Source organism: Pagrus major, chromosome 3, assembly GCF_040436345.1.
Source record: "Pagrus major chromosome 3, Pma_NU_1.0".
Lineage (NCBI taxonomy): Eukaryota > Metazoa > Chordata > Actinopteri > Spariformes > Sparidae > Pagrus > Pagrus major.
The window spans coordinates 7,888,467-7,916,035 of record NC_133217.1 but is presented as its reverse complement, the minus strand read 5'-3'; the positions used below and the strand labels follow the sequence as shown (position 1 = coordinate 7,916,035).

Below are 27,569 nucleotides of genomic sequence, written 5' to 3'. Positions count from 1 at the left end.
TCCTGTTCTGGTGCTCATTTCGGCGCAGCTCCCTGCCAGGACTCCCACGCTCCTAGCCTTAAACCCTCCTCCTTCTGGCAGTCCAAAGCTCCAACATCAACACTCTATCCTGATAGCTGCATGGCTAACTGAGCTAACTAGCAGCTACACTTAGCAGCAGTTAGCGACTTCAGTGTTACAGTGTTGCAACCGTCCCCCCGGTATTTGCATCCAGGCCTTGACGATAAGATGGAGCTCCTAAATGAAGTGTAAGGTTTTTATTTTTGTGCGAGTGATAGACCATTGAAAGCTTAGTTGACTGAGACTCTTTTCATCGACGTACAATTTAGTCGAGTATCAGGGGGCAGCCCTTTCTTTCTCTAACCCTCTTTTCTCTTATTCTCTCCTCTCAAATCTTTTTTCTTCACTTGCTCTGTTTTGCATTTTTCCTCTTTTCTCCATCTGTCTTGCTTTATTAACCTCAATGTACCTGTGATGCCACTACTTCATGTTTACCGTCTGTGTCTACCTTCCTTTAATCTCTGTTACCTCTCCCTCCCTTCCTCCCTACGTGCCTCCTCTCCTGTTCACTCACATTTCTCACCTCCATCACTCCATCTCATCTCTTTGTCTCTCTCTCCCTCCCTCCCTCCCTGGTCCTATGGATGATGTGACCCTTCGCATTACACATCATGAATTATTGAGGTGAAACCTAGCACTTGTCTGCTGCCCAACAAATCACAGGCCCTCTCTCCTCCTCTGTTTCCTCTCCTGTTACCCTCTCTTCCCTCTCTATTGATGCTTTTCTTTCCCTAATTTCGACCTCTGGCTACAGATCAGATCACAGGTTTCTGAGGGTAACATGAGATTTAGTTTTTCCCCTCTCTTTTGGAGCTAATCCTGGGGAATTTTAGCAACTTTAACCCAGCAGCACATGCCTCTCTGGTTACGGCAGGTGGGTGACTGCTTGAAGACAGATTTACTGCACACGTACACAGTCACAGATTACAATACCTGGCTGGAGAGGAGCCCAGTTAGTCTAGTGGTTTGATGGTTTTGGCAGCGTGTTATTGCATATAGTACATTAGTGCAATTAAACCAATGGAAGGATTATAAATGTGTGTCAAATGATTTAAAAAAAGAGAGTCTATTTAATGTTTTTCATTGCCTGATTTCTGAGTTCTTTTTGGTCAAATCCTACAAAATAATATGTTCTGAGTGGGGACAGACTTGGCAGGGAATGGAGAAGAGATCGATGAAAGCAGGAAACGTTGGATGCGGTGGACAAAATGAATGAACAGAGGAACAGCGGAGGAAGGAAGGAAGCTGGATCAGATTCTTAAACAGTGACAGAGCATTTTTCTGCAAATAACAAAAGATGGAGTGAACTCTTTGTCCCGTCAGCCTGTTTAACCCTCTGGCTAGGTGAAAAATAAGCACACACTCACTCACACTCAACTGAACCAGGTTTGCAGCAAATCACCTGCGCTGACATGATGAGCTGTGACAGCAGCTAGCTCGATAACAAGGTCCCATTTACACTGTGAGGAGGCCAGAGTGACAGATCAGGATTTGATATACAGCCCCCGAGGTGATCGTAAACACTCATGATGACTTGTAGAGAATATATAGAGTCAAACACACAAACTACACACACCTGAGAACAATCCTGGTGCGAGACCTTGTTGCTCACAAGTTGTTCCTCCGGAGCGGAGTGTGTGTGTGTCGAGTGCAGGAAAAACATGTTGATCAGATGAGTGCCGGACCGTTTGTTAGCCCTGCTCATGGTGTGCTGGTGTGTTGAACCGCTGTGTCTCTCAATTACATTTGAGCCCATTTTCAAGGGATTTATGGTGGCTGTCAGCAATGAGATAGGTGTGTGTCCTGGTGTGTGTGTGTGTGTGTGTGTGTGTGCCTGCTCTCCAATCAATAAGACTCAAGGCCGCCCATCTCTGAGTCATCTGTGGTTCTCGGAAGATGATGACAAGGTGCTCGGAATACACACATACACAGGAGCGTTGTGTTTACTGGAGAACCAAAGCCAAATCCTCAGACAGGGTTGTGTTTGGACTTCACACACACAGACTTTCCACTCTCCATTTTCAAGTATAATTCTGTTTTATTACATCGTGGGTCTTTATTTTTGGATTTTTAGTGAGTGCATTCTGTCATAATGCGACAGAAATGGCTAAACTAATTGCTGAAATGTGGGAACACAGCAACATCGCTACAACAAAGTCTGACTTGGGCAGGAGAAATAAGCAGCCAGACGAGCTTTAAATAAACATTAGTTTAGCCAGATTGTCTGGACGATTGTATTTGGAGGTAAAACCAAAAGTAGTAAACCAAACTGTTGGTAAGAATCACTCATTGCACAGAAAAACTGTTTGCCTGGACAAATACAGAAAGTACATGTGCCAAAGTTGAACTTGTCCAAAGTCTGACTGTAAATTATGAAGAATGTTTACACTGTAGCCCAACCAAGACTGGATTTCAGAGGCTAAGACTGATATTCAAGCAATCTCAGAACCCACTGGCTGTCAGCTGAAGATATAGCCTGGGGCTTCCAGTGTCAAGATTTTATCATTGTTTACAATCCGATAATTAGCTTGAGACGCGAGAATGGAGTTTGAATTGAGGGATACTGCTAATCTCTATAAACAGACATCTGCATATGATTTGTTAAAAAGATGATACAAAGCTAAAACATCATTAGATCAAAGCTGGTGATGCTGAAGATCGTTTTTGGGCCAATGTGTTTGGCCTCTTTTGAGCTCCATGCAAAAGGTTTTACTTCTGCTACGATAAGCTGATGTTGATGTCATCCAACAGTTGATTTATTGGTCTGGATTGACAGTACAACAGCCATTTTGGTTATGTTATAGTTTATTTCCGTTTTCTGTAATGATGACCCAAACTATGAAAATAAGACCAAAGTTGTTATAAACTTACATTTGGTTTTTTTTAGATTTGCACTTCTTTTGTGGTTGAAATAAGACCAAGAGTCTACAGCCATGGCTACATTTAGCTCAACAGATAGTGACAGTGCTAACATGCTACCATCAAGATACCCTGTGCACAGCAGTGCTTCTCTCCCGGGTGCCAACTAGTGCAGGGTGAACTACAGTGGACCAAAAGAATCTATATTCCACGGCACACCAGTTAATGATTGACAAAGTTTTATTATTAAAGCAACCTTATGTAGAAATTGGCATTTTGTGTGATTTGGCACACCACATATGTGAACTTCATGGTGGGACTGGAGGTAAAGTCAGAGGACCACCAACAATATTACAGTTCATCCATCCAATAGCTGTTGTGATCTTTCTGCCTGGACCAAAACGGTGGACTGATCGACCAACAGACTGACATTTAAATCCCCAGAGCCGCGTCGCTGTAGCATGGCTAAAAACTTCTGACAGTCTGAGTGGCAGCTTTAGCTTTCCTTTACTGCATCTCTGTCTTCCATCAGGATGATAATCTGTGTATAGATGAATAATATGCTATTGTCTGTAGGATATATCTGCTTGTCTGTTTGTTTTAACATAGAATAGCAGGATGATGCTGCTGTTTTCTTTTAAATTATACACATTTGTTTCAGCAATTAACCTGTGAAGTGTAATGTGTGCAGGTTTGTTCTCATCCAGATTTCTATCCGTCATAGTGTTTTCTCTTCTCTTTCCCTCTCATTCGCCTCTTTGCTTATCCAAGAACGGGGACCTGAAGCGAATTTTTTCTCCGCATGAGGTTACTGAGGGGAGAGGCAGAGAGGGAGGGAGGGGAACGGAGAGATGCACAGCTGCAAGGCAAAGAGTCTCAGAAAGTACTTCACATATTCGTAACGAAACAACTCTAATCTTCAATGAACATACTCGTTCATATTTCAGCGGAAGCATTCAAAGCAGAGGGGCGGAGTGAGTCATATTTTATAGGGAGTTGTGACAAACGTGACTCGAGTATGACACGCGCTTTGGTAGGAAAGATGCATCCCCATCTCGAGCTATTGATGCAGCGGCTGCCATGGCAACGAGCCCTTGAATAAGGGCTATGTGGATCATTATGGGGTGACTCACACACAACGCCAGGCCAGCCTTATTACATAAACTATATTTAAATTAATACACGCTCATGAAACATGCACATGCATACTCGCACAGTGCTGTACAGCAGCACACACACTCCGGTCATCCACACTAAAACACACATTTCATTACTCACGATTTTGCGTGCACACATGCTATATCTATCAACACTCGCACTACTCTGCTCAATAGTTTTCTCCCAGGAATTAATCCGAGCCGGTCTTTATGCATTATGGATTGAGATTAAATATGTAAACAGCACTTCTCCACCAGGAACTAGGATGATCCAAGCTTTCCAGAAAGGATAGGAAGGTAAATTATTGATGCCTTCCTCTGTAGGTTTTGGGGATATCTATGGTACATTTTCTACTTGATATCTATGCAGTGGTGGGTTTTATTAGACCTCCCTGCAAACACACAGAAGTAGCTTTACCCAGCTTCCTCTCAGCAGTTCGGAGAGACTGATTTGGCTGTTTCTCCACCACGAGGCTTCTAACTGGCTTATTTAAGAAAGCCACAGGGTTTCAGGTCGATCCAGCTGCATGCGTCCCGGTCAGATATCGTGCAGAGGCGTCCTCTGCAGAGGGAGGAACCACCCCAGGATTACATGTTCAATATTTGAGTGTGTGTCACACTTGTTGCTATGAACCAGGGTGCACATGCTGACAAAAACAGATTGAGTCTGTTTGCGTTTTTGACTGGTGAAAGACAGAGAGCACGACGGTCTTTATTTAGCGTATCTGTTATTACTTCACTTCTGCGGGTTACTGGAAAGTGAATGTCAAACTGATGCTCTTATCTCACTCTCTCACTCTGTCCCTCCTTCTCCTCCCTCTAACCATTACCTCCTACTCCACTTTATACTTTCTTTAGCATCTTTTAACTGACTGATTTGGTTTTGCACCATAACGTTGGGGGACTTGACGGAACAAAATTTAATCAGAAGCACCCTTCCTGTCAACAGCTTTCAAAGCCACCCTCTAGTTTCTAAAGCTGTCTTTTATTGTTGTCTCCAAAATATAGTCTGACAGATGCCTGATTTTTTTCTTTTAGGCTGAAACCAATTTTGATATATGAGAATTTCTAAAAACTCTAATGACAACATATCGGCAAAATATTCATTGTAACATGCATAAAAATACAAGATTTCTGTTAAGCATCTGTTAAATTTGGCTTAAAAACATCAGGCCAACATGCTGTATTCACTAAATGAGACATTTTACGGTTGAAAAATAATTTTGTCATTACTCCTTGGTGGATAAACTATGTAATGGTTCAAGCACATATTCGGCATTTCTTTACTGCAATTTCTTGGTGCGCATCCCCTGACATATACGCATTAAGAAATATCTGCGATTCTTGTAATGGAAAAAACAAAGTTTTGCTTTGAAACATATTTGATAGTTGTTGGAAAGGATAGATTAAGTTTATCAGCCCATGCAAGTAGATTTCAAGTAAAAGAGCATTGGTTATATTGTAATTGCCCTGGTTCTGTGTTACACACTCTTTTGTTTTTTTGTTTTTTTTGAATATTTTTTTTGTTCTGTTGACGTTCTCCTCAAATAAAAAGAAAATGTAAAGCGATATATACCTGCTAAAAGCTAATATGCCAACATCTGCAGATATATCAGTGCAGCCAATTTTTCTCAGACATGACAGAGCTCATCCAGAACCACAGGTTTTAAAGGCTGTTTTGTGCTCCTCATGATGAGTACACTGACCTTTAAGTGGAAAATTGGGGGAATACTCCTTTTAAGCGAGTGGAATTTGGCAGAGGAATCAACTTTGTACTGGTAACCTTAACTTAAGCTGCCTGCTGAAGGAGAGATGGTGTAAGAAGAACACTTGCACTCCATGACAGTGGAAATGTCTAAAATGTGTCTCAAACGTCACTCTGGAGATTAAAACGTGATGCTGCTGGGTGGTCTGTGTCTTTAAATGACTGAACTGAGGCCAGTGCGACAAAGTGGGTCTTTAAAAACACTGTTCACTCACCTGCTGTGACCTCATTAGCAGTTAAACTTTGATTTGAATTCAACTCTACCCTACCGGCACGTCCTTCTGTTCAGTGTGTCAGCAACTGCAAATTAAATTAGGGCTGCTGCTGTAAAAAAAATCTCACAGGACAAACAAAAAGAACAACAGTTTGTCTGCTTTAGTTTGGCCGTTAGAAGTTGAACTGTGTATTTGATTTTTAGCATCAGTATGTGGCTGCAGAAATTTGCATGATGTGCTTAGTTTTTAAGGTCAGCCACGACACAAACAGCGTAGCGTGTTCTAGCTGTGGGCTACTGACGCGAGATGGCAGGTAGGCCTATTGCGTCTGTGGTTTCTAAACCGAAGTAGCGCTGAAGATGGACCCTCGTGCTTTGCAGCGAGGCAGCCTGACCTCAAATGGTTTTGGGGTATGAAAAAATAACAGGCTAGTGTTTATACTGTGAAGTTATCAGAGCTGCAATAACCCATGTCTTATGTATGTTTCAGCACTGCCCTTATCGACCTTTTCTTCTTCAGATGTAATATTCTTACTGATCAAACATTATCTTTAAGAGTTTCTAACATGCCCCATTTTCTGTCTTTTTTCCTCTATCTCTCCCTCTCCATCCTCTCCTCCTCTTCACTCTACTCCTCCAGGTTTGGATGAGCTACTTCCAGTAGTAGTGACAGAGGTGTGAGGCAGTGAGACCCACACCGACCACCCCCCTCCCTCAGCCATGCCGCCGCCGGCAGACATCGTCAAGGTGGCCATTGAGTGGCCGAAGGCCTTCCCCAAGCTCATGGAGATAGACCAGGTAGGTGTCTGAGTACCAATCAAATCTTATTTTGTTATCAATATACTGCACTTCCAAATCCAAACTTAAGCAGACAAAGCCTCGCAAATTTCTTGTCTGTGCGACACCATGCAGATTTTAACACCGTGAACAGGGTGCATGTTGTGTCTGAACACATTATTGTTCAGTAATCTGCTGCTGTGTATACACTGTAAGTAGTTCAAATATGTGGGTGTGTGTGTGTGTGTCTGGAGGAGGTGGGCAGACGGATGTGATCAGGGCATGATACATCTTTCCATGGTTCCTAACAATTACAGTAATTACCTAAAAGAAGTGCCTTAATTAAAGATATTTAACAGGCAACACAGCCACAGCTTTGACACATCTTTAAAGACACATCAATGAATGTGATTATAGAGGCCAAATCTTATACCACAATTGTGACTGACAGGAAACAAGTTTCACTAGTAACTCTATTGTAATAAATTTAGGTTTATAGAGTTTTAGAACTTTTATAGAATTATATAACTTTTATCTCTCCATACTCTTTTTTTTTTTAATTAGCAGAACATTCAGGCAGTGGGCTTCATTTTAGGCTCACCCTGACAGTCGCTTTCAGTGGTTAAATGACACAGACTGCAGATTATATTAATAGTAGCCAATTAGTTTTTTAACGGTTAAAAAAAAGAACCTGGGGATTATCCAGCTGCAGTATTGAACCACTCCAGGAGAATCTCCCACTTAAACCTTTATGGATATCAATAATAAGAAAATATAAGTATGTTTATCAATCATAAACTTATCTCAAACTTTCCACTTCCAATTCTGCACCGCCGGTATTTGGAACAAGTAGTGCATATAAATAAGCTGTGTGAGTAAGAAGGCTAGACCGGTTAATAAAATATAATGATAAATATTTAATCAACAGCTCATAACTTCAGGGGCCTATCTCATTTTCTGGTTGTAGCTACAGATTGTGAACATTAATAAGGCTTGTCCTTAAAACTGGTGTGTTTGAGTGTAGATCTATGAATCTTGAGTTACATAAAGGGGCTAAAAAGCTTAAACCTAGATGAGAATAGAAAGTCCATAAACATCCACAAAACCAAGGAGCTGATTGCTGATTTTAAAAAACCAGGAGGCAAAAACACACAGCCCTGTCTACATCAGTGGAGCAGAGGTGGTGAACAGCAGGTGAACAGTTTTTTTTTTGTTGGTCTTTTTACATCTCCGTCCGAATTTTTTTTAAAAAAGCACAAGAATGACTCTTTTGAAGGAAACTAAAGATGGCTAAATTCCTGAGCAACGGAAAGAATCCTTGGTTCGTGCATGGCCCAGGACAAGAAGGCTCTACAGCAGGTGATTAAAAACCACCCAGAACATCACTACCCAGCTACAGAAAGTCAGTCATATCAGTGAAGTGAAGTGTCTGCACAGAGCCCAAAGGATACTATAAGGCAACACACACCCTAGCCACAGTCTGTTCACCCTGCTGCCATACCACCAGTTGTAAAATTATAATAAATGAGTCTTGTATCTTGTAATTGATAGGGAATTTTAAACTGTATTTTGATTTGATCAAATGCTATCAAACCCCCACAATGCATCACAACAGATTCCACAGTTTTTCATAATGTGGTTGCTATAAATCATGTTCATAGTCTTGGACATTTTCAGCAAAAGTGGTGATGAAACTCCGAGTGTTAAAATCATTCTGCTGATCGCTCGATCGGTGGCTTCTGAGAGAGTGTGTGTGCTGGCACAGTTTCAGTATGAATCCACAAATAAAGGGCATCCTGTATGTCAGCAATCATCAGGGTTTAACAAACAGCGGATAACATGCTAATGAAATGATTAGCGCAAACAATGACTACCTCTTGTGGGGGGGTGACATGTTTACTGTGGCGTTGTTTGATTACACATATACAGTGTGTGTGTGTGTGTGTGTGTGTGTGTGTGTGTGTGTGTGTGTGACTCATGGAGGGGCTAATGATTGTACAAGCTATGACTCACTACTGGAGTTACAAATGCCCTTGTCAATGGATGAACCGCTGAATGAAATATTGAACTACAGAGTACGGGCGCTTCTGGGTTTGCCTTGAGGTCGATTTAGGGATGGAGTTTCTATGTTTAATGACCCCCTTATCAGCAGGGCTGCTGCAGTCTGAATTTTAAAGATCTGCCTTTCGTCTTCACTTCTTGAAGCCTCTTCTTCCTTCTCCTCCTCCTCCTCCCCTCTGCTTTTTCTCCAATTCTCTTATCTCTCCCTGTCATCTTTCTCTTGTTCCTCCTATCTGTTGCCTCCTCCTCCTTGTCCTTCTATGCTTTCTCTCCTGTTCGTTCCCCCTCTCACTCCTCCTCCCCGTCTTTTGTTGTAACTGTGAAAACTTGCGCTGTGCCTCCTCCTCTCTTGTCTTCCACCGTCAACCCCCACCTCTTCCTCCTCCCTCCGCATCTCCTCTGTACAATAGGCCCTGCAGCAGCATATGGCTGTCTGAGTCATGCAATGGGGAGTGGGTTTCAGGCGCTCGCGCTGTCTTGAGACACAGAGAAAAGTGTGCGTGTGTGTGCGAATGCAAATTTGTGTGTATATTTTTTTGTTTGTTGTCGTGGGTACAACTCTGCATAAGTGAAATTGTGTGTGGGTGTGTTTGTGTGGCAACATGCATACTTGTTACTATTCATGCATGTGTGTGTGCTTATGTGTTGGCAGTTCTGTGTATGTGTACCCTTGTATCCATTTGAATAGGGATTCATGTGCGTGTTGCTGTGTTGTGCTGCTCCCCTGCAGTGTGTGTGTGTGTGTGTGTGCGCGTGCTTGTGCATAAATCACACTGATTCCTGTATCTCTCCAAGTATCTTTAGGGCCCCACAGGCACAGAAGTCTGACATTTGTGTAGGAACACGACTGAATCAGTACAAGTGCAGACAATTGCAATAAGTGTTTTATTGTTCCTGTCAGAAATGCTGCAGAAGACAGGAGGAGGAGAAGGTGGAAGGGCTGCTGATGTCTGCAGGTAGAAAATAAGTTTTGGAAACGAGCAGGAGAATTTAAGTCAAACTGAAGGGAAAAAAAGCTGAGTTGGATGGATGTTTTTATGGGTTATGATTCAGTAAACTTTAGTACAGTACAGTGTGAGGCAGTATAAAAATGAACTGAGTTTAACCCTGTGTTTAAAAACAAAGCTCTATAGCATTTTTAAAGCTGCATTAACTGGATTTGTGTACACTTGGGGGCAGCAGAAACAAGCTATAACACAACACTGCCATTTTAGCTACCTCTGAGATGTGTTGTCTGTTGGCAAACGGTGGCTTATTTACACATGTAGCAGTTAAGGAGCAACATTAGCATTGATTTGGGCCTGTGTCCAGCTGATGAATTTAAGTCTTTTAGCTCTGTTTTGTTCTCCACCAACTCCTGAGGGAAATATCTGGCTCTCAAGCTGCTAAATGCTCCACTATGTTCACCACTCGGTCACTAACTTTGTCTGACTGCCGTTTGTAGCTGGGCAGGTAGTGTACAGTGGGTTTTTCAGAGCTTTTTCATTAAATATAGCTGCCCGCTGAAGCAGTAAAACAGTGAGGGTAAGAGCACTGAGTGTGAATCAAAACAGTCAAGGCTGAACAACAACACAGATGAGCTGAAAGATGCTGAAATGTGGTGTAGAGCTGATAAGAACTGCAGTGTTGGGTAATGATCATTATCTGTGGATTCAACATAACAAGCTACACCTTACACACTTCAACCTGCACCTGGGGGCCCTGCCCTGCATGCTTGAAGAACCCTGACATAGTCAACTGATCCATTGCTAATATAAAACTATTGATTATAGCAGCTTTAATAAATTCTGTCTGTACAGGTTTATATTCTGTATTGAATTTATAATATACTTATTTTGTTTAATTTACAATTGTATGAATTGGTTCTAAGCTGAGGAGTGAATTGTCAATTTGTTGTTAAACAATAAAGTCCATTACCCGTAACTGCTTTTCCTTTGCGGGGTGGCTAGAGTTGATGCCAGCTGACATTGGCCCCAAACATCCAGTATTGGTCGGGCTCTAATAGTTTGAAATGTCTGTGATTAATGTCTTGCCATCAGACATCAGTCCTAGCTGGTGAGGTTTTGATTGTTGTGTAGCTCAACAGTCTTGAAAAGAAAGACATTAGGCGTCCTTGTTATCCTCCCAGATAGAAAGAAGAGTGTTGTGTCAGGTAACAGGAGCTCAGGAGCTGACGGATAATATAGACTCACTACAGATTTAATATCAGACATTATGTTTTATTATACTGTGGATTACAGCTTTCACTTCTCTGCCCGTGCAGAAGATGAATACGACTCATACCAGGTGTGACACAGTGCTCCAGAGTTCAGACAGGGAAATGTGATGGAGTAGGAGAAGACTAGATAGGACAGTGCAGGTGGTGTAACTCCTGGATGATGAAGGTGCAGCAAAACGCCTCAGAGGTAATTGGATAGAAGGTGCAGATGGAGGCCACTGGAAGAGGAGAGTAGAAAGGGGTTGTGGAGGGGATAACTGGAGAAATAAATTATTAATTTATTTATAAATTAATTTGTAGATTAAATCTTTAACCAGTCCAAATGAATTATAAACCAGAAACAGGCTGTACGTGACATTTTTTATCATTCAAATTTGTGTTAAACAAGCGGAGCTCTCTGGGGAGGAAAAAAAATCAGATGAAAGGGAAGAGACACAAGCTGATTAGAAGAAATACAAAAAAATGCACAACTGTTGCACTTAATTACCTAATCAGACATGAATTGATAGATTTATGATTAATAACTTGATAGAACTGTGCATATTAGATAGACATCACATGTGAGAGAGAGAGATCTGTGGTTTGCACTGGTAACACAGAAGCTACACATTTGAAGACATTTTTCTGTATTACAAGTATTAAAAAGTTATGCACATATAGTTAATTATTTACCTTTTATTAATTAAAGCAATGTTTTGTAGAAATTGTTATTTTGTCCAATTTGGTGCTCCCCACAGTTTCTGAGTGCAACACCACTGTTGTAAATTTGTACAACAATTTGTCAGATGTGATGTAGGTGCTAACCACAAACAAAACTCATTGTGTCATAACAATGTTAGGTGTTGAAAACTTGAATCTTGAAATAAACATGTATGTAATGCTGTGGTCCTTCCCTCTCACCAAAGTTACATAGTGCAGAAACATGCGATGGGGGGGCGGAGTGGCTGAGACAGAGACACCATTCACCCTATTACAAGACGCTGTACCATCAAAATGATTTTGAAGCTGTTATTTTAAGTTAAATAAAAGTTACATAATGTTGCTTTAAATATCCACAAATTAAAATAAGGTTATTAATAATAAAATCAAAACTGGACGAAGCTTCAATCCTGTATGAAAGAAGGAATCACTCCAAGCACAAGTGGTTTCATGTCTTTTGAAATATTGCAATCTTCTCTGTTTCTTTCACGACTGAGCACATTAATGGAATATAAACAAACCAAACTCCTGCACTCACAGATAACTAGTCTTCTTATTTATTGTGGGCAGAAACCAAACGTGATTCAGCTCGAAGCCATCATCAGTCAGCTGATAATAATCTTGAGAAGAAGGCTCCGTCTTTGATGATGGCTTGCCTTGTAGCTGAAAGGCGTTCCCTTTTTGTGCACAGTAAATAAGAAGGCTAGTTATCTGCGATTGGCAGTCCAGATTTTTGTTTGTTTTTGATTCTTGTCACTGCCATGCACCTGGTGTATTGTTATCAGAAAAAGTTTTTGAGCAGCGTGCGTTGTTATTTTTTCACTGTCTTCATATTAAGAAGCTGAACATTTACTGTGTCAACCTGGCTTATTGAAGTCATGTTCATGTTCTTGCACGTTTGTCAAGAATATTTTTTGTATCCTTTCAACATTTTATCGATAATTTATTGTCAGAGGAGGATATATTATACAGTATATTTTGTACAGGACATCCTGATTCACTGTTTTTGGCATTTAAATGAAAAACTGCTGCAGTCCTGGGTACTTTTGGACATTTTTTTTTGTTTGTTTACTTTAGTCTGGCACCAAACTGTACGTCCCAGAGAGCCCGCCCCAGGGAAGACAGCAGCGGCGAGCGAGCAGATATTAAGCTAATACTGACTGGCATTGTGCACACACACTCCTTACATTTGTCACCTCATCCCCGCTGGCTCTTCATATTCCTCCAGTCCCTTTTTCTCTCTGTTCAAAATCCACTCTCCTGCTCTCTCTTTCTCTCCCACTATTATCATCCACTCTCCTCCGTGCTGTGTTTGCTGTTGTTTTCTCTTCATCTTATTCGATTCGCTTATTTCTCACTTTTTTTTATCTATTGTTCTTTCTTTTGTTCACATAGCAGCCCACACTCTTCTTCTGTCACCTCTCTGCCTTTCTCTCCCTGTCATATACACACAGCATCCTGCCAGCATTATCTTCTCTCTGTAAGTCCTCCATCACTGCAGCTCGTGCTCTTTGAAGAAGCCTCTCTCGCTACTCCGGGTAAATCCCAGTGAAGCAGCAATTCCATTATATCATCCACAATGCTCTGTACATTGTGACTCCATAGAGATGCTCACTAAATTGCTGTGTGTGTGTTTGTGTGTTTAAGTGTGCCGGGTTGAGACTGTGTGATTTTGTGCACATGCTGATGCCGCCTGTGTGTTTTGAGCAGATTATGTTTGGCACAGAAGGGATAAGAGACCCTTCACCATCCTTTAAACACGGTCTCGGCTCTTAACAACGACTCTTGTTGGAACGTAACCTGGGCTGGTGTATACAGTGTTCATATATTTGAATACTGTGCATACCAGTGCATTGCATCCTCAAGTTATGAGACTTATTAGAGACGATTTCAAACAAACAATGGTCAGAATTCGAGCAGCAGAGGCTGAGATATCCTGACTTTCATCTTAAGTCACTTTCAAGCAAGGTACAGATGCCAAAACAATACTTTTTTAATGTAATGATATTTAAACCTTTTTTAATTTGACAAAACATACCAAGCTTCTAAATGCTTTTGTGTGAGATAAGGAGTTGAAATATAATCAAAAGTAAGACAAGTATCTTCATTTATATCAGGAAATGTTTAATAAAAGAATAGTAAGGTTGTTTTTCTGTTAATATCTGTTAAAAAGTCTTAATCCCTATTTAACATAACCCTGATGACATCATCATGTTATCTTTTCAAATTTGGGGAAGGTCAGAGGACTTTTTTACAACTGTTATACAGGTTTGGTGCTCCTTGTAATGAGTTAACTGAACTTTAAAACTCCAGTACAAGTAAATATCCCATATTCAAGATTCACTGACAAAATAAGTGTCTGCATCCAAACTCGGGTATTATATTGGCACAAATATAGACACATTTTCAAACAATAACCAGACTTGCTATACTTTAATTAATAAAAAACGCATAATATTGTTGTCAAAGATAAAGAAACATTGATACATATCAATTCTGAATATGTTAAACCCTTTCAATACTTATTTTTTCACAAAAGCAGTAAAAAACCAGTACCAACTGTTTTTTCTCTCTCCTCGCCTCTCCGAGTTCACACACACACACACACACACACACACACACACACCCACACACACACACACACACACTGCAGTTGTGCCCACATAGCCTCACCTCCTCCAGAAGTAAATTAACTTTGATTTCATTCTGTTGTTCTTAACACACAGTACGCAAACCTTATTATATTTAACTTTTAATAAAATCCCTCAATGTTGCATCAGTTCCCTGTGGTATCGAACTTGGTATCCAATATCTATAAGTGTTGTGGTATTGTATTGAAGTTAGATATTCCAGTATTGATACAACACTACTGTGTAACTGTATGTGACTTTGTATCTGCCAAATCAATGTTATGGGATAAAAAGTAAAGTCTATCCTGCTGAAATTTGGTGGATCAGAAGTAAAGTAAAAGCAGCATGAAATGAAATGGCAAGTAACTAACTATAAAACAGTACTTGAGTAGAGATACTTAGTTACTTTCTCCCACTGTGGAGCAGCTGATCTGGAAGCAGTTTCACATACAAAAACAATGAATGAAGCGGTGCCACAGACATGGTCAGTGATCCCACATGAGCAGTCAGAGAGTTAAACACAGGCTCCTGAGGAACAGCCTCTCATTGTGCCAGTCCTGTAATATAAAGTAATTGCAGCTCACTGAGAGTTGACTGTTGTTTTAGGAACTCAAGCTTGGACTGCGGACGAAATGTAATTTTGCCTTTTTCTCCACAGAAAAAGCCTCTCTCAGCCATCATTAAAGAAGTGTGCGAGGGGTAAGTCTGCACAAATGCACGCTGTTTGGATTCGAAAAATGATTCTCCTGGGCTTCTTGCAAAAACCCTCTATCTCTCTCTATCTCTCTATCTCTTTATCTCTTTATCTCTATATCTCTTTATCTCCATCTCTATCTCTCTGTATCTCGTTATCTCTATCTCTATCTCTCTGTCTATTTCTGTCTCTCTATCTCTCTCACTCTATATCTCTTTATTTTTTTTTTTCAATTCAATTCAAAGGGGCTTTATTGGCATGAAAGTTTAACAACAATGTTGCCAAAGCATCTGTCCAAACATTCGGACATAACATAACAAATAACAACACCAACACAACACCAAGACTGATTTATATAAATTATATATACAGTGTGTGCGCCTGCGTGTGTGTGTGTGTGTCGGTCATTCACTGTCCCTCAGGTTGTGGCATGTTGACACATATTGGGCAGCAATTGCCCTATCTCCCTCTCCCAGGAGTATTTTTAATTTTGATATGTCGTTCATCTCTTTGAACTCTTAGATTACCGAATTGAATTTATTAAAATAAATGTTCCTGGTTTCGTTGAATGCTTTACATTGTAGGAGAAAGTGCATATTTATCTCTTTATCTCTATCTCTATCTATTTATCTCTTTATCTCTATCTCTCTATATCTCTTTATCTCTCTATATCTCTCTATCTCTATCTCTCTCTATCTCTCTATCTCTATCTCTCTATATCTCTTTGTCTCTATATTTCTATCTCTCTGTCTATCTCTATCTGTCTATCAATTTAATTCGATTCAAAGGGGCTTTATTGGCATGAAAGTTTTACAACAATGATGCCAAAGCATCAAAACACAACTTGTCCAAACATTCGGACAGAACATAACAAATAACAACACAAACACAACACCAAGATTGATTTACATTAATTATATATACAGTATATACATATATACTATATATAGTACAGTATATATATACAGGCTATCTCTGTCTCTGTATCTCTATCTCTCTATTTCTATTTCTCTCTCTCTCTCTCTCTCTCTCTCTCTCTCTCTCTCTCTCTCTCTCTCTCTCTTTCTCTCTGTGTCTCTCCACACTGAAATCCTATTAGCTGCATTTTATACTAAGATGTTCTCCACTTTAACACCAATTATGCAATGTGTTTTTTTTCTCCCTCCATCCAATGGCTTTTAGGTGGTCCTTGGGGAACCATGAAAACTTTGCTCTGCAGATTGCTGACGCGACAAATTTCTACATCACAGAAAAGGTTTGGTTATCTGTTTTGTTTTGTTTTTTGTTTTTTGTTTTTTGCTCAAGGCAGCAGTGTCCAAGGTAAAAAAAAAAATTGTCTCAAGTGCTCACTAACTGCTTTCATCCTGGTAAATCTCCACAGAATCGCAATGACATTAAGAACGGCTCAATCCTGCGCTTGACCACCTCTCCTGTAAGTTAAATGATCATTGTGGATGCACAGGCAGAAAATGTTTTTTTATTATCTGAAGGCATTTTACCTCCTCCCTCTCCCCTCGTCCACTCTAGTACCAGACTGCAGTCGGGCTTCATGAGCGGATCCAGTCGTCCAGCATGGATGCCAAGCTGGAGGCTCTGAAGGACCTGGCCAACGCGTCCCGTGACATCACCTTCGCCCAAGAGTTCATCAACCTGGACGGCATCTCCCTGCTCACACAGATGGTGGAGAGTGGGACTGAGTAAGTCTGTTCATCTCTTTTGCTGCTTTGGATTTCCTCCGTCACTGCTGTGTTTTATCCCTTAACTTCTCGTTCCTCTTTGTGTGATGGGTTTGACTGGGAAAATAGGGAACAGTAGAAGGTTGGTGTAAGATACTGGAGGAGTATCTATCCGATGAGTTTTTAAGAGTATTGCAACTACACAGGTCTGAGGTCAGTGAAAGTCCAGAGGGTCTTTGGAGTTGCACTGTGCATTCTGATTGGTTAAGTTCAAAGCAGCTGAGTTACCTGCCCTCAGTTTAGTAACACTCCTTAAATCACTGTATTGAACTGGATTTGTACTTTTGCATTAGGTTGCGGCTGACTCTTTGCAGATGTCTTTGCTGTGGGAACTGTGCAAACTTTAGGATTTCATAGCAACACTTGATAGACGTGTCAGCATCAGACTACGCTGCACAATTCATTATAGACTGTACTTGAAGTAATCTTGTTTACAATTTTATATTCACTTGGAGACTCAAAGCAGCAAAGCATCTGTTCTCCAGCAGCCACATTACTGATGTAGTTAAGAGTTGATTTGCTCTTGTTTAGATCAAGTAAAAGGTGCTTTGTTGCCATACAACATTTGGTTCCTCCAAACCTTTTCTGTCATCACTTTTAAAGTCAATATAGCCGATCTCACAGTAGGCTTGGCCTGATATTATCGAATATTGTGATATTTCCCGATGCAATATTTTTAACATTATCAAACAGCTGTCTGATTCTTCACCTGAGAGGAACTAGTCTGACTGCATTTTATATTTAAATTTATTACAGTGTTATTTCTCATCTGGCTGGCCCACTTAAGTTTAGATGGAGGGGAACCAGAGACAGAGTAGCTGCACCTCATATTGTCGGCTATTGTTATTATGTTTGCAGTTCTTTCTTTGCAACAAAGTTCTAATTTAAAAGTCCTATTTAATATAATTATGTTATTTAAAAGTGTTGTTTGTGTTGCTGCAAAGGGAAAAGTAAGGACGTGTACAGCATATCAACCTCTCAGTCCTTTATTTAGTCATACTGCTAATCAACATAAAATACAAATAAATAAAACAAAATACTGTGACATAAAAGTAGATAATATCGTCTACTGCGATATTTGGGCAGGACAAATATAATAATAGCTTATCTCACAGCCCAGCTGTTGACTGCTGTTTATCTTATTATGAGCTAGTCACATATATTACTTCAGTTGTCTGACAGCAGAAAATAGATGTTTAAAAAGAAATATAACCTCAAATCACCAAGGTGCCGATTCATATGGGCCTGTTTATTTGGCATTTGTGGAATTTTTACTTTACAAATTACGGATAATAATAATAATCACGAGATTAAGATCAGACGTCCTCTGCAATTACTCCAAATTACTAGAGGTCCCTAGGTAATAGTCTTATCCGAATAGGGCTTTAGTGTGACAATGAGAACATTTGTCTTGTCAGCTAGCGAAAAGAAAGTATTAATGTTTGCTCTACAATCATTTATAGCCAAACGATGCTGTTTATTTCACATTATTTAACTACCATGGTGATGAAGCAAATGGTGCGCAGGGTTGTAGGATAAAAGCACAAGTTGCCCGACCTGTCCGATCACAGTTCTCTCTGTCTCTGTGTAGTATATCTGTATATTTTTGAAGAGGTCAACGTCAGCTTCGGATGAGCCGACAGAGGCTGTCTGCATCCACAGCAAGCCCCATACCTCGTAACACACTCATCAAGGTGTCATCCAAGTGTGAAAAGAGGAGAGAACTGGCTTGTGAAGAGCATGCCCGGGGGCTGCTGTTCGCCTTTGTTGACCGTGATAGTGATATTACACAAAACTAAGATGAGAGCTCTGCACTACTGTTTGACTGTTCAGCAGATCCAAAAGCTCGCTGTGTGAAGGGCCCTGGAGACCGTCTCAACTGAAGGTTAAAGTGAGGACATTTTTCGCTGAGGTGGAGTTTCTCAGCCGTGATGCCAGTGGGAGGTGTGTGTGTATGTGAGTGTGAGTGTGAGTGCAAGGCTCCGGTCAGAGTAAAAACCCAGAGGAAAGTTACAGTAGGAGAGCAAACGCGCGCACGCACACACACACACACACGCGTACACACACACACACACACATGCACAGAAGCAGACATACGGTGCAAACTGGCAGGGAGGGCAACAGCAGCAGCCAGCCGGCCGGGACTCTCTCGTTTTCTGCCTCATGCAACTCTCATTATTCATCCCTTTTACCCTGCGAGAGAAAAGATAGATTGAAGAATTGTTTGCTCGCATGAGGACACAGTCATGTTGTAAACGCACACGTGCAGAAGGTCAAATAGGCTCTTACTGCGGCACGGTAAAAACCCCCAACACTTTTTGTGCTCCTGAGTGCTTCACATGTGCATTAAAGGTCAGATTCCGGTCAGATATTTCATTTCTTCTCCTCAGCAGAAACCACTTAATGAGCTCCTGTTTCAGAGCACAGCAGCAGCAGAAGCGTCTCTAGCATTACGCTCACTTTCACTATTTGATAGGAAATCACTGAGGCCTCGTCTCCTTTTTGCATATAGTTCTGGAGGTGGCAAATATTTGACATTGTTTGATCTCACTGCTCGGAGCCATCACAGTAGCCCTGGTGTTGACTCCTCTCTGCTTCTGCCTCTTTCATTAAATATATTTTTATGTGAATAACCATCACATCTGTTATTCAGCACTGGAGAGTTTAAAAGTGGCCTCTGCATGTGTGTGAGTGAGTGGTTATGCTGCATTTCCATCTGAACAGAAGGAGCTTATGAAACACTGACACGCGGTAAGGTATCGGTGTCTGACACACACAATACACACACACACACTCATTAGTGTGCTGCAAACCAACTTGGTGAACTGTAATTATTCAAGAGGCTCAGTGCTGGAGACTCTCGAGGGCAGAGCTGTGCTGTGATCTAATGCCTCTGCCAGATATGTGCCGTATTCATGTGGAAATCAGTTGGCTGGCATGTGCGCCTGCTGCTGCTGCCCACATGAGCTCCACGAGTCAAAGGCAGACAGCGCCCTCAACTGACTAAAACATGGAACTAGTGTATGAATGTGCTTCAACACAGGGAGGGGTGCAGAATGTGCAGTGCAACTTCAAACAGCTTATTATTAGGTGTTATTACTTTTAGAAAATGATGGGAAGGTAGATTTTAGGGGCATTTTCTTACTTACCTCTGGTGATTTCTAGTCATTCAGACAGTTTTTGTCGTCCATGAGTTATGTGACTCTGAGAGTTCTGCTGCCACCCCAGTACAATGTCATTTTGGTTTGAAAATTCATTGATTTATTTACTTATTTGTTTATTTATTTATTTATTTTTGTGAGTGGGGGGTTTGTGCTCTTTTACTTGGAAAAGGTAAGTTATATCTATCATATCTATCCACGTCCTTGAACACAAAACAAATAAGAAAACAAATAATTTCAATAAGGAAAACAGAAAAAAAATGAAAAAGGCAAATAAACCACACCAAAAAATAGTGGAAGAGTCTCTCTTACCGGCTGTCTAGTGTTTTAATTGGGACTTCTTTTTAGAAAAAGAAATAGTTTTGTAAAAATAGGAGTTTCCAAACACACCCAAACCAAAAAGTGCAGGTGCTGAGTCAAAAATAAGGAAAAAAAAAAACGTCTCACACATCTACAGGGCTCAATATCCACTATTTAATGCACCAAAATAGTTTCTTGTAACACTGCACTTAAAATGTCACTACTTAATTAAATAATCGATATTGGAGGCCTGCAGTTTCACACTAAAGAGTAATCCCTTTATGTGAGCTTTTTCGATGACAATATCAAGCTGAGCTATTTTTTTCTGTTTTGTTAATCCTGTTATTTCTTCATTTGTGTGTAATCTAATTATTGCAGCATTTCATTTATGATGCAATATGTATGACCACGAGGTTACAGCACACACAAGGAGACTAAATAGAGCAGAGGTTTATATAAAAAGATAGGTGTGCCTCCCTAGGGGGGATACAAACTGAACCTTCAGGTGAGGCTCAGTGAATGGAAGTGAAAACATATTACATTTGATATTACATTAGCTTACATAAGGAGATCTCATAGAATAGCCTAAATGTGTGTGATTTGGTGAAGAGGTAAAGATCAGAGATGTGCTACTTTTGTGGAATTTCACTGTTATTTTCCCCTGCATAGTCAAAAACTAATAAATGCCTGAGGACACACCTTTTTATGTATTTGGTGCAGATTCTTGAGTGTCTGTGGGATAAGATAACATAATCATGATCCTATAGGCATCCAGGAATTGAGCGAAACTAAGAAAGTAAAAGCTTTTTCCAAGCTTCGCCTGAGGGGAGACCCACAGTCTGAGACTTTGAAAACCCCTGGAGTGAAGGGCTTTGTTCTCTTTTCGGTACATACCGTACACCTGTCACTCAAGATGTTTGAGGTGTAAAACCTGGAATTTTCTTCCTCTGTTCTCGTTAAATGAAAGTGTCATTTGATCATTTCTGTCCGTCGTCGTCTCTACCCAAGCTTGCTGTGTGACTGTAAGGTTGGCAGCAAAAACTGCTTTTTCAACTGTTTCTGCTTGGCAAGCTTTTAATGTTTAATGAGTATTGGTCACAGGTTGTGCAAGTGTGCACTCAAAGTCAGTGTATGAAAGTTTTTGTTGAATGAAATATTGACATTTTATCTCAGTTTTCTTATGTTTGAATTTATCCGGTAAGATTTCATTTTTATGATGGAGTCTGGTCTCTTCTTTCAGGGAATTAATGAATCACCCGTTTGTGATGTGTGTTGTTCCCTGCTCTGTGCTGGCTGAAACGTTTGGTTGTTTGTTTCCCGACTTTGACAGCAAAGTTTCTCAAATCTTTGCAGGCGCTATCAGAAACTACAGAAGATAATGAAGCCCTGGTAAGCCCCTCCCCTTTCCCCCCCGACTGGGTAACGTCATTGGCTCTGTGCTCTTTCTAACCTGCTGGCCGAGTCTGCATGATTAAGACTCTGGCCCTAGTGCCTTATGGGAAATGATTTATGTACTGTACACGTATAACACAGCCACCGACAGGCTTCCAGTTGAAATCTCTGCATGTGGTTTTGGGCAGCAGACTCAAACAACATCCTAATTCTTCAACACAGGCTGAAAGAAGACCAAGATTTATCTCTACAAACCTAATGACGCTTTTTTAAACCAAAGATTTCTTCAAAATTAAATGTTTAGTATAGCTTAGGGCTGGGCAATGTAGCTATTTTATAGTTTTCGTGATATGAGAATATATATCGTGTTGTCTTTTCTTAGATTTAAAGGCTACATTACAGTAAGGAGATGTTGAACTCACCAGACTGTTCTACTTTTTTTTTAACACTTGTCTTTACCCACTTAGTCATTATCTCCACATTACTGGTGACTATTTATCAAAAATCTCATTGTGTTCATATATCGTATAATAACAGTCATCCCCACAATATTGTCGCAATATTGATATCGAGGCATTTGGGTAAAAAATATAGTGATATTTGAATTTGTCGCCCAGTCCAAGAATATATGAAGTGTTTTTTTGAGGAGATTTCATAATATATAGAGTTATACATATATAATTTATAGTGATCTAGCCTTAAAATGTTGCAATATAATTTTTAAAGCCAAAGGCCCAGCCCTATTACAGCTACATGTATTATTACTTCTATTACAATTAAATCTTGGTTTTCTTTCTGAAACAGTGCTGCACAGGGTGAGGGGATTGTCTGTGAACCAGCTACTTTTCTTACTTTTTCTTCATTATTATAAGCTAATAGCCTCTAGGAACCTCATCCATCCTCCAACAGGGCTTCCTTTACTCTTGTCTGCGTTCAATAATCTATCTACTAATCTCAGTATTCTACGATCTTGTGTAGTATTGTGTAGCAAACTAGAGCTGTGGTTTACTAACATTTCATTTACCTGATATCACTAATCACTTATCACGCAACAACAACTATCCGTGATGCTCTCTGTCGATCCTCCGTCTATGTAGGAAAGCCTCTATCTTCAATTCTGTATGATTTGGGTTTTCTTTGCTGAGTATCTCTATCATGTTCAAACTAACTCTACAGACTAACTGTAAAATTAGTTTTTTTAATTATTAAAGTGCATCAACAGGTTATTGCTCAGTTCTCAATAAGAGTTTAGAGTTTTTGTCTTGGTTTTAGCAAGATAGGTTTGTACAAAACCTGATGAAAAAAAGGTGGGACGCTGAGTAAAACATAAATAGTCGAGAGAGTTGAGGTGGGATGTTTATCTTCACATTACCTTGATGCAATGAAATAGAGCAGTGAAAGCAGGATGGGTGAACAAACAGTTCAGGGCGGTTCTGCAGTCCCACTTTAAAGCAGTAGAGGTCAGCATTGATGAAGCCATAAAACATTTAAAAACATTAAGTTAACTGAACAGTTTTATAACACAGAACAGCAGAAATAACTTTTAACTGTCTGTTCTACTTTGAGTTACATGCAAGTTAAAACTTTCTATTTCAATATGATTCCTGAATTTCTCATCAAGTACTTCCAGCAGTAATGTAACAGCTGTTTAATGTGTTTCCTGCTTTGGCCTCCTGTGACTCTTGCAGAGTGATTTATTTCTCCTGATATTCGTGTAACTGCATGACTTCACTCTATTATGTAGCTTTCTGGTCCTGATTGAAAACCGCACTGTGCTGCCCGGCTCCTGCTGGCCTTCTGACGGCCCCCCGCTGTCTCCTGAAGGCCAGTCTGTCTGCGCTGCATTGCAAACCTCTGTCCCATTTCCCCCTCTCTCCCTGTCTCTGTATTTCTGTTTTTCTCCAGCAAGCCTGGTCGCAGCATTGAACTTCTTTCTCTTGCTCTCCACCACCTCTCTCTCTCTGTCTCTGCTGACCGCTCATTCCTCGTTATGTTCCAAGCCATCTGGGCTTTGCAGCTAAACACTGGTCCAAGCCATCTGCTGGAGAGAAGTTTGCTATGGTGTGTGTTTTTGTTCATGTGTGTTGTCTTGTAGTTTCGGTGACCTGCTGTCCTTCACTCTGACGGCCTTCGTGGAGCTGATGGACCACGGCATCGTCTCCTGGGACACGTTCTCTGTGGCCTTCATCAAGAAGGTCAGCCAAGAAAATGTCTTATTTAACAGGGCAGGGATTTAAGAGGAACTTGCATAAATAATACTGCTGTTATACTGTATGTGCTGGAAAATGTTTGATTTAATAGTTACTTCATGGCTTTTAAGGTCAATATAAGGTTGGAGGTTTCGTATTTTCTGTTGATGCAGTCATGAAACCAACCAGTAACGTTTCTTAAAGTCCTCCTTCAGTCAAAAATGTTTTTGTTCTTGTTCCTGCAGTTGAATGTTCGAGCTTCACTGCGTAGAATAATGTTCGTGCAGAGTTTGACACTAGAAGGATGTTTTCATATTCATTGCTGCAAGTGTAATGTTTGTCTGTGCTCATTGAAAATCTTATTTTAAGAGGCGGAGCTACGAGCATGATTTGTGACATCACAAATGGTTACGGAGTCATTTGTGGTCCAGTAATCAGCAGACACAAGTGTGTTTTGGAAACTCGAAGCCTCCAGTTCACATAGACTGAGAATGAACTTTACAGTGAAGTAGAAGACAGCTGGAAAACTTAAGTTTAGTAAAAGCTGTTAAATAATATAAAGTTGACTTTGCAAACAGCACTTTGTCCTGGAGAACATACATTGACATATTTTAACTAGAAAGTCTAAGCAAAGTTTTACAGTGTAAGTGTTGCTTACTATTCCTCTGCTTGAGATATCTTTTGCATTTACTATATCTTAAGTAAGATTTCATGTTATGTTAAATAATAGTCCACCGCAACTCGATTTCTTTATTCATAGATTGCACCTCAGATTTCAGAGCATGCTACAAGCAGGAGAAGGAGGTGGAGATATCCCTTTTTGACATATAATTAGCTGTAACTGTTCAGAGAAAATGTCACAACACCTAATTAAAATGCAGATTGGCAGTTTTAACTTATAGCTATATTCTCACATGTCAAAAGCAAGTTTTTTTAGCTGCCCTCCATTACCATGTAAAAATGACATCTTATAAATGATTCAGTGTGTTCTGCTCTGTCCCTCCTGCAGATCGCCAGCTATGTGAACAAGTCGGCCATGGACACGGCAGTGCTGCAGCGGTCCCTGGCCATCCTGGAGTCCATGGTGCTCAACAGTCAGGATCTTTACCACAAGGTGGCACAGGAGATCACCATTGGGCAGCTCATCCCGCATCTTCAGGGGTAAAGGGGATCAGTATGAACGTGACTTATGTTCATTGATTTGTTAAACCATAATAAAAGCATTTCAGACCACATGAATAGATGATCATTGTGTAGTTTATAATCATATTTGTGCCATTTTCCAATTCCAGGACGGATCAAGACATTCAGACCTACACTATTGCTGTCATCAATGCTCTCTTCCTCAAAGCACCAGAGGAGAAGAGACAGGTGAGGCTGCAGTGTGCACACACAGCACTTTCACACTGAGCTGTGCATCATTTTCAAGATGCAGTGAGCTTTACACGGTACATTCACATGTGATCACATCAGCATTTTTCTACTGTAACACTGTACTGTGTGTGTATGTTTGTGTCTATGACTTGTCTTGTGTTTATTCTACATCACAGATTAGACTGTAAAGTAGAACAGCTGTGATTCTATCTAAGAGTTCACCCAAAAATAAACTTTCAGTCTGATCACCCTCATGCCAATGGAAAAGTCGGGTGAAGTTTTGTAGTCCACAAAACATTTCTGGAGCTTTACAGCAAAACAGCATTGCAGCATTCTCTGAAACAACTGATGTTGATGGGATATGTTTTAAAACGTAATAAAACAACCTGAAAAAAACATGAAATGGCTCCACACAGCTTGACCAGTTTAATCCAAGTCTCTGGAAACCTCGAAATTCTAACTTAATTAAAAAAAATATGTTATTTTCACCCTTTCGTCACTGTAGCTGCTAAGCTAAAAGCGTTACCATGCACCCTGTCTGACGTGGCTACATTAGCTGCGCATTGAGGTCGTAAAAAATGTCTTTTCGAATCAATTTGCAATTTCTGTAGTTACACCTGACCTGTAGCCGTTTTATGTCATTTTTCAGTCGTTTTTGTCCCTTTTTAAAACAAGTCCCCATCTACTTCATTTGTTTAGCAGAATGCGACAACGCTGTTTTGCTTTGAAACTCCAGAAATGTTTTGTGGACTAATCTTCACTCAACTCAATTGGCATTGGGTTGAGTAAATCATGACTGAATTAAAATTTTTGGGTGAACTTTTCTTTTAAGCGAGTATAAAATCACAACCAAGCTCCTTTTTTCCCCACTCATCTTTCTCTCCACTCCTTAGTGCAGAAAGTGACGTCATGTGCTCGACCATGCTCTCATTTCTCCTCACTCTCTCTCTCTCTCTCTCTCTCTCGCTCTCTCTCTCTCTCGCTCTATCACCTATGTCACGCTCTGCCCTGAAGCTAATCACATGATCTCTCATATCAGCACCATAGGGTCCAGCGATGTGCTGTGACATTAATAATGAATGATGTTAACCCACAGCTTTTCTCCTATGCAGCATACAAAGTTGAAGACACGCTATGCAGGAATAAGCTTCACGGCACCACGGCATACAGATTGTAGCACACCCAGATGTTGCAGTGCTTCTTTTGCTGAGGCTCGAATCAGAATCATGTGGCTGGTTGACAGAAATGTAAAGCAGCTTTCTCGGGTTGTTTTAGGTGATAAGTGAACAATAGCTTCTTGTAATATAAGTTTATAGCAGATTTCTGCAGGGAGCCAGTCTTTTATAATTATGGGGACAGCACCTGTTCCCCATACACAGATCAATCACAGGGGACACATTTTAAATAGGCAGTGGACTAATGACACTTTTGGTTCTCAGGTTGTGCTGTGTGTGCCTTAATGCCCAGATGGCAGTGTGTGTTTTACGTGTGTGTGAAAGAGAGAGTGTGTTAAGGACTCAACCATCAGTAAAGCTTTTATTACGAGTCTCTCACCATTCTGCTGACTCCGTAACCCCCACCCCCCCACAAGCTGCACCGCTGACAGAAACTGAATTTTTTTAACCTCTTCTCAGACTCCTCTTTTTTTCTTTTTCCTACATTCACTCACTCACGCTCTCTGTCTCTGTGTCTCTGACTTTGTTTCCTCACTGCACACGATATTGTAGTTTGATGAGCACATTGTGGACATCCTTAATTGTCCCCTGACAGTAAGTGCACCCTTGATTAGCACACTTTGTAGTTTGCACTGTAGAAGGCATCAGTTAGTGCATTTAGTATCCCTCTTTTAAGATTACGTTCCTTTTTTTGGGATGGCTTCCTTATTTTTTTTCACGGCCTGCCGCTGCTTTTTTTGCAGTGTGCCGTGGCAGTTTTTCTTTATTTTCCCTGCATTCATTCCTCATTGTAACATAGAAAGCCCTAAAAAATTTATTTATTTTGTTGGAATCTTGTGGTATCTAATCTTTATATGTCTCACTCTCTCTTTCTGCTTCTCTCTGTCTATTTCTCCCTCCTTTTCTTTCCCCCCTACAGGAGATGGCTCATATTCTTGCCCAGAAACAGCTGCGCTCCATCATTCTCAGCGTAAGTCTTATCATGCCCTTCTCCTCCTTCTATCTCCGTCTCTGTTTGGGGTTATAGCTCTGCACCAGTGTGTGATATCACAAAGGAATATGACATCTGCCACCTCTGCCGCTGATTATCAACCATACTCACTTTATC

The 27,569-nt window shown here is 40.5% G+C and overlaps 1 protein-coding gene across 2 annotated transcripts in view; it reads left to right on the top strand.

Moving 5' to 3' along the window:
* elmo1 (engulfment and cell motility 1 (ced-12 homolog, C. elegans)) overlaps positions 1–27,569 on the top strand; it is a 119,204-nt gene that overhangs the window by 30,857 nt on the left and 60,778 nt on the right. For both annotated transcript variants that reach the window (XM_073463397.1, XM_073463398.1), the window contains exons 2-11: positions 6,696–6,853; positions 15,099–15,139; positions 16,317–16,389; positions 16,516–16,566; positions 16,662–16,831; positions 21,685–21,720; positions 23,819–23,918; positions 24,922–25,073; positions 25,205–25,283; positions 27,381–27,431. In XM_073463397.1, coding sequence (XP_073319498.1) covers positions 6,776–6,853; positions 15,099–15,139; positions 16,317–16,389; positions 16,516–16,566; positions 16,662–16,831; positions 21,685–21,720; positions 23,819–23,918; positions 24,922–25,073; positions 25,205–25,283; positions 27,381–27,431 — 831 coding nt within the window. In that variant the 5' untranslated portion in view covers positions 6,696–6,775. The remainder of the gene's footprint in view (positions 1–6,695; positions 6,854–15,098; positions 15,140–16,316; positions 16,390–16,515; positions 16,567–16,661; positions 16,832–21,684; positions 21,721–23,818; positions 23,919–24,921; positions 25,074–25,204; positions 25,284–27,380; positions 27,432–27,569) is intronic.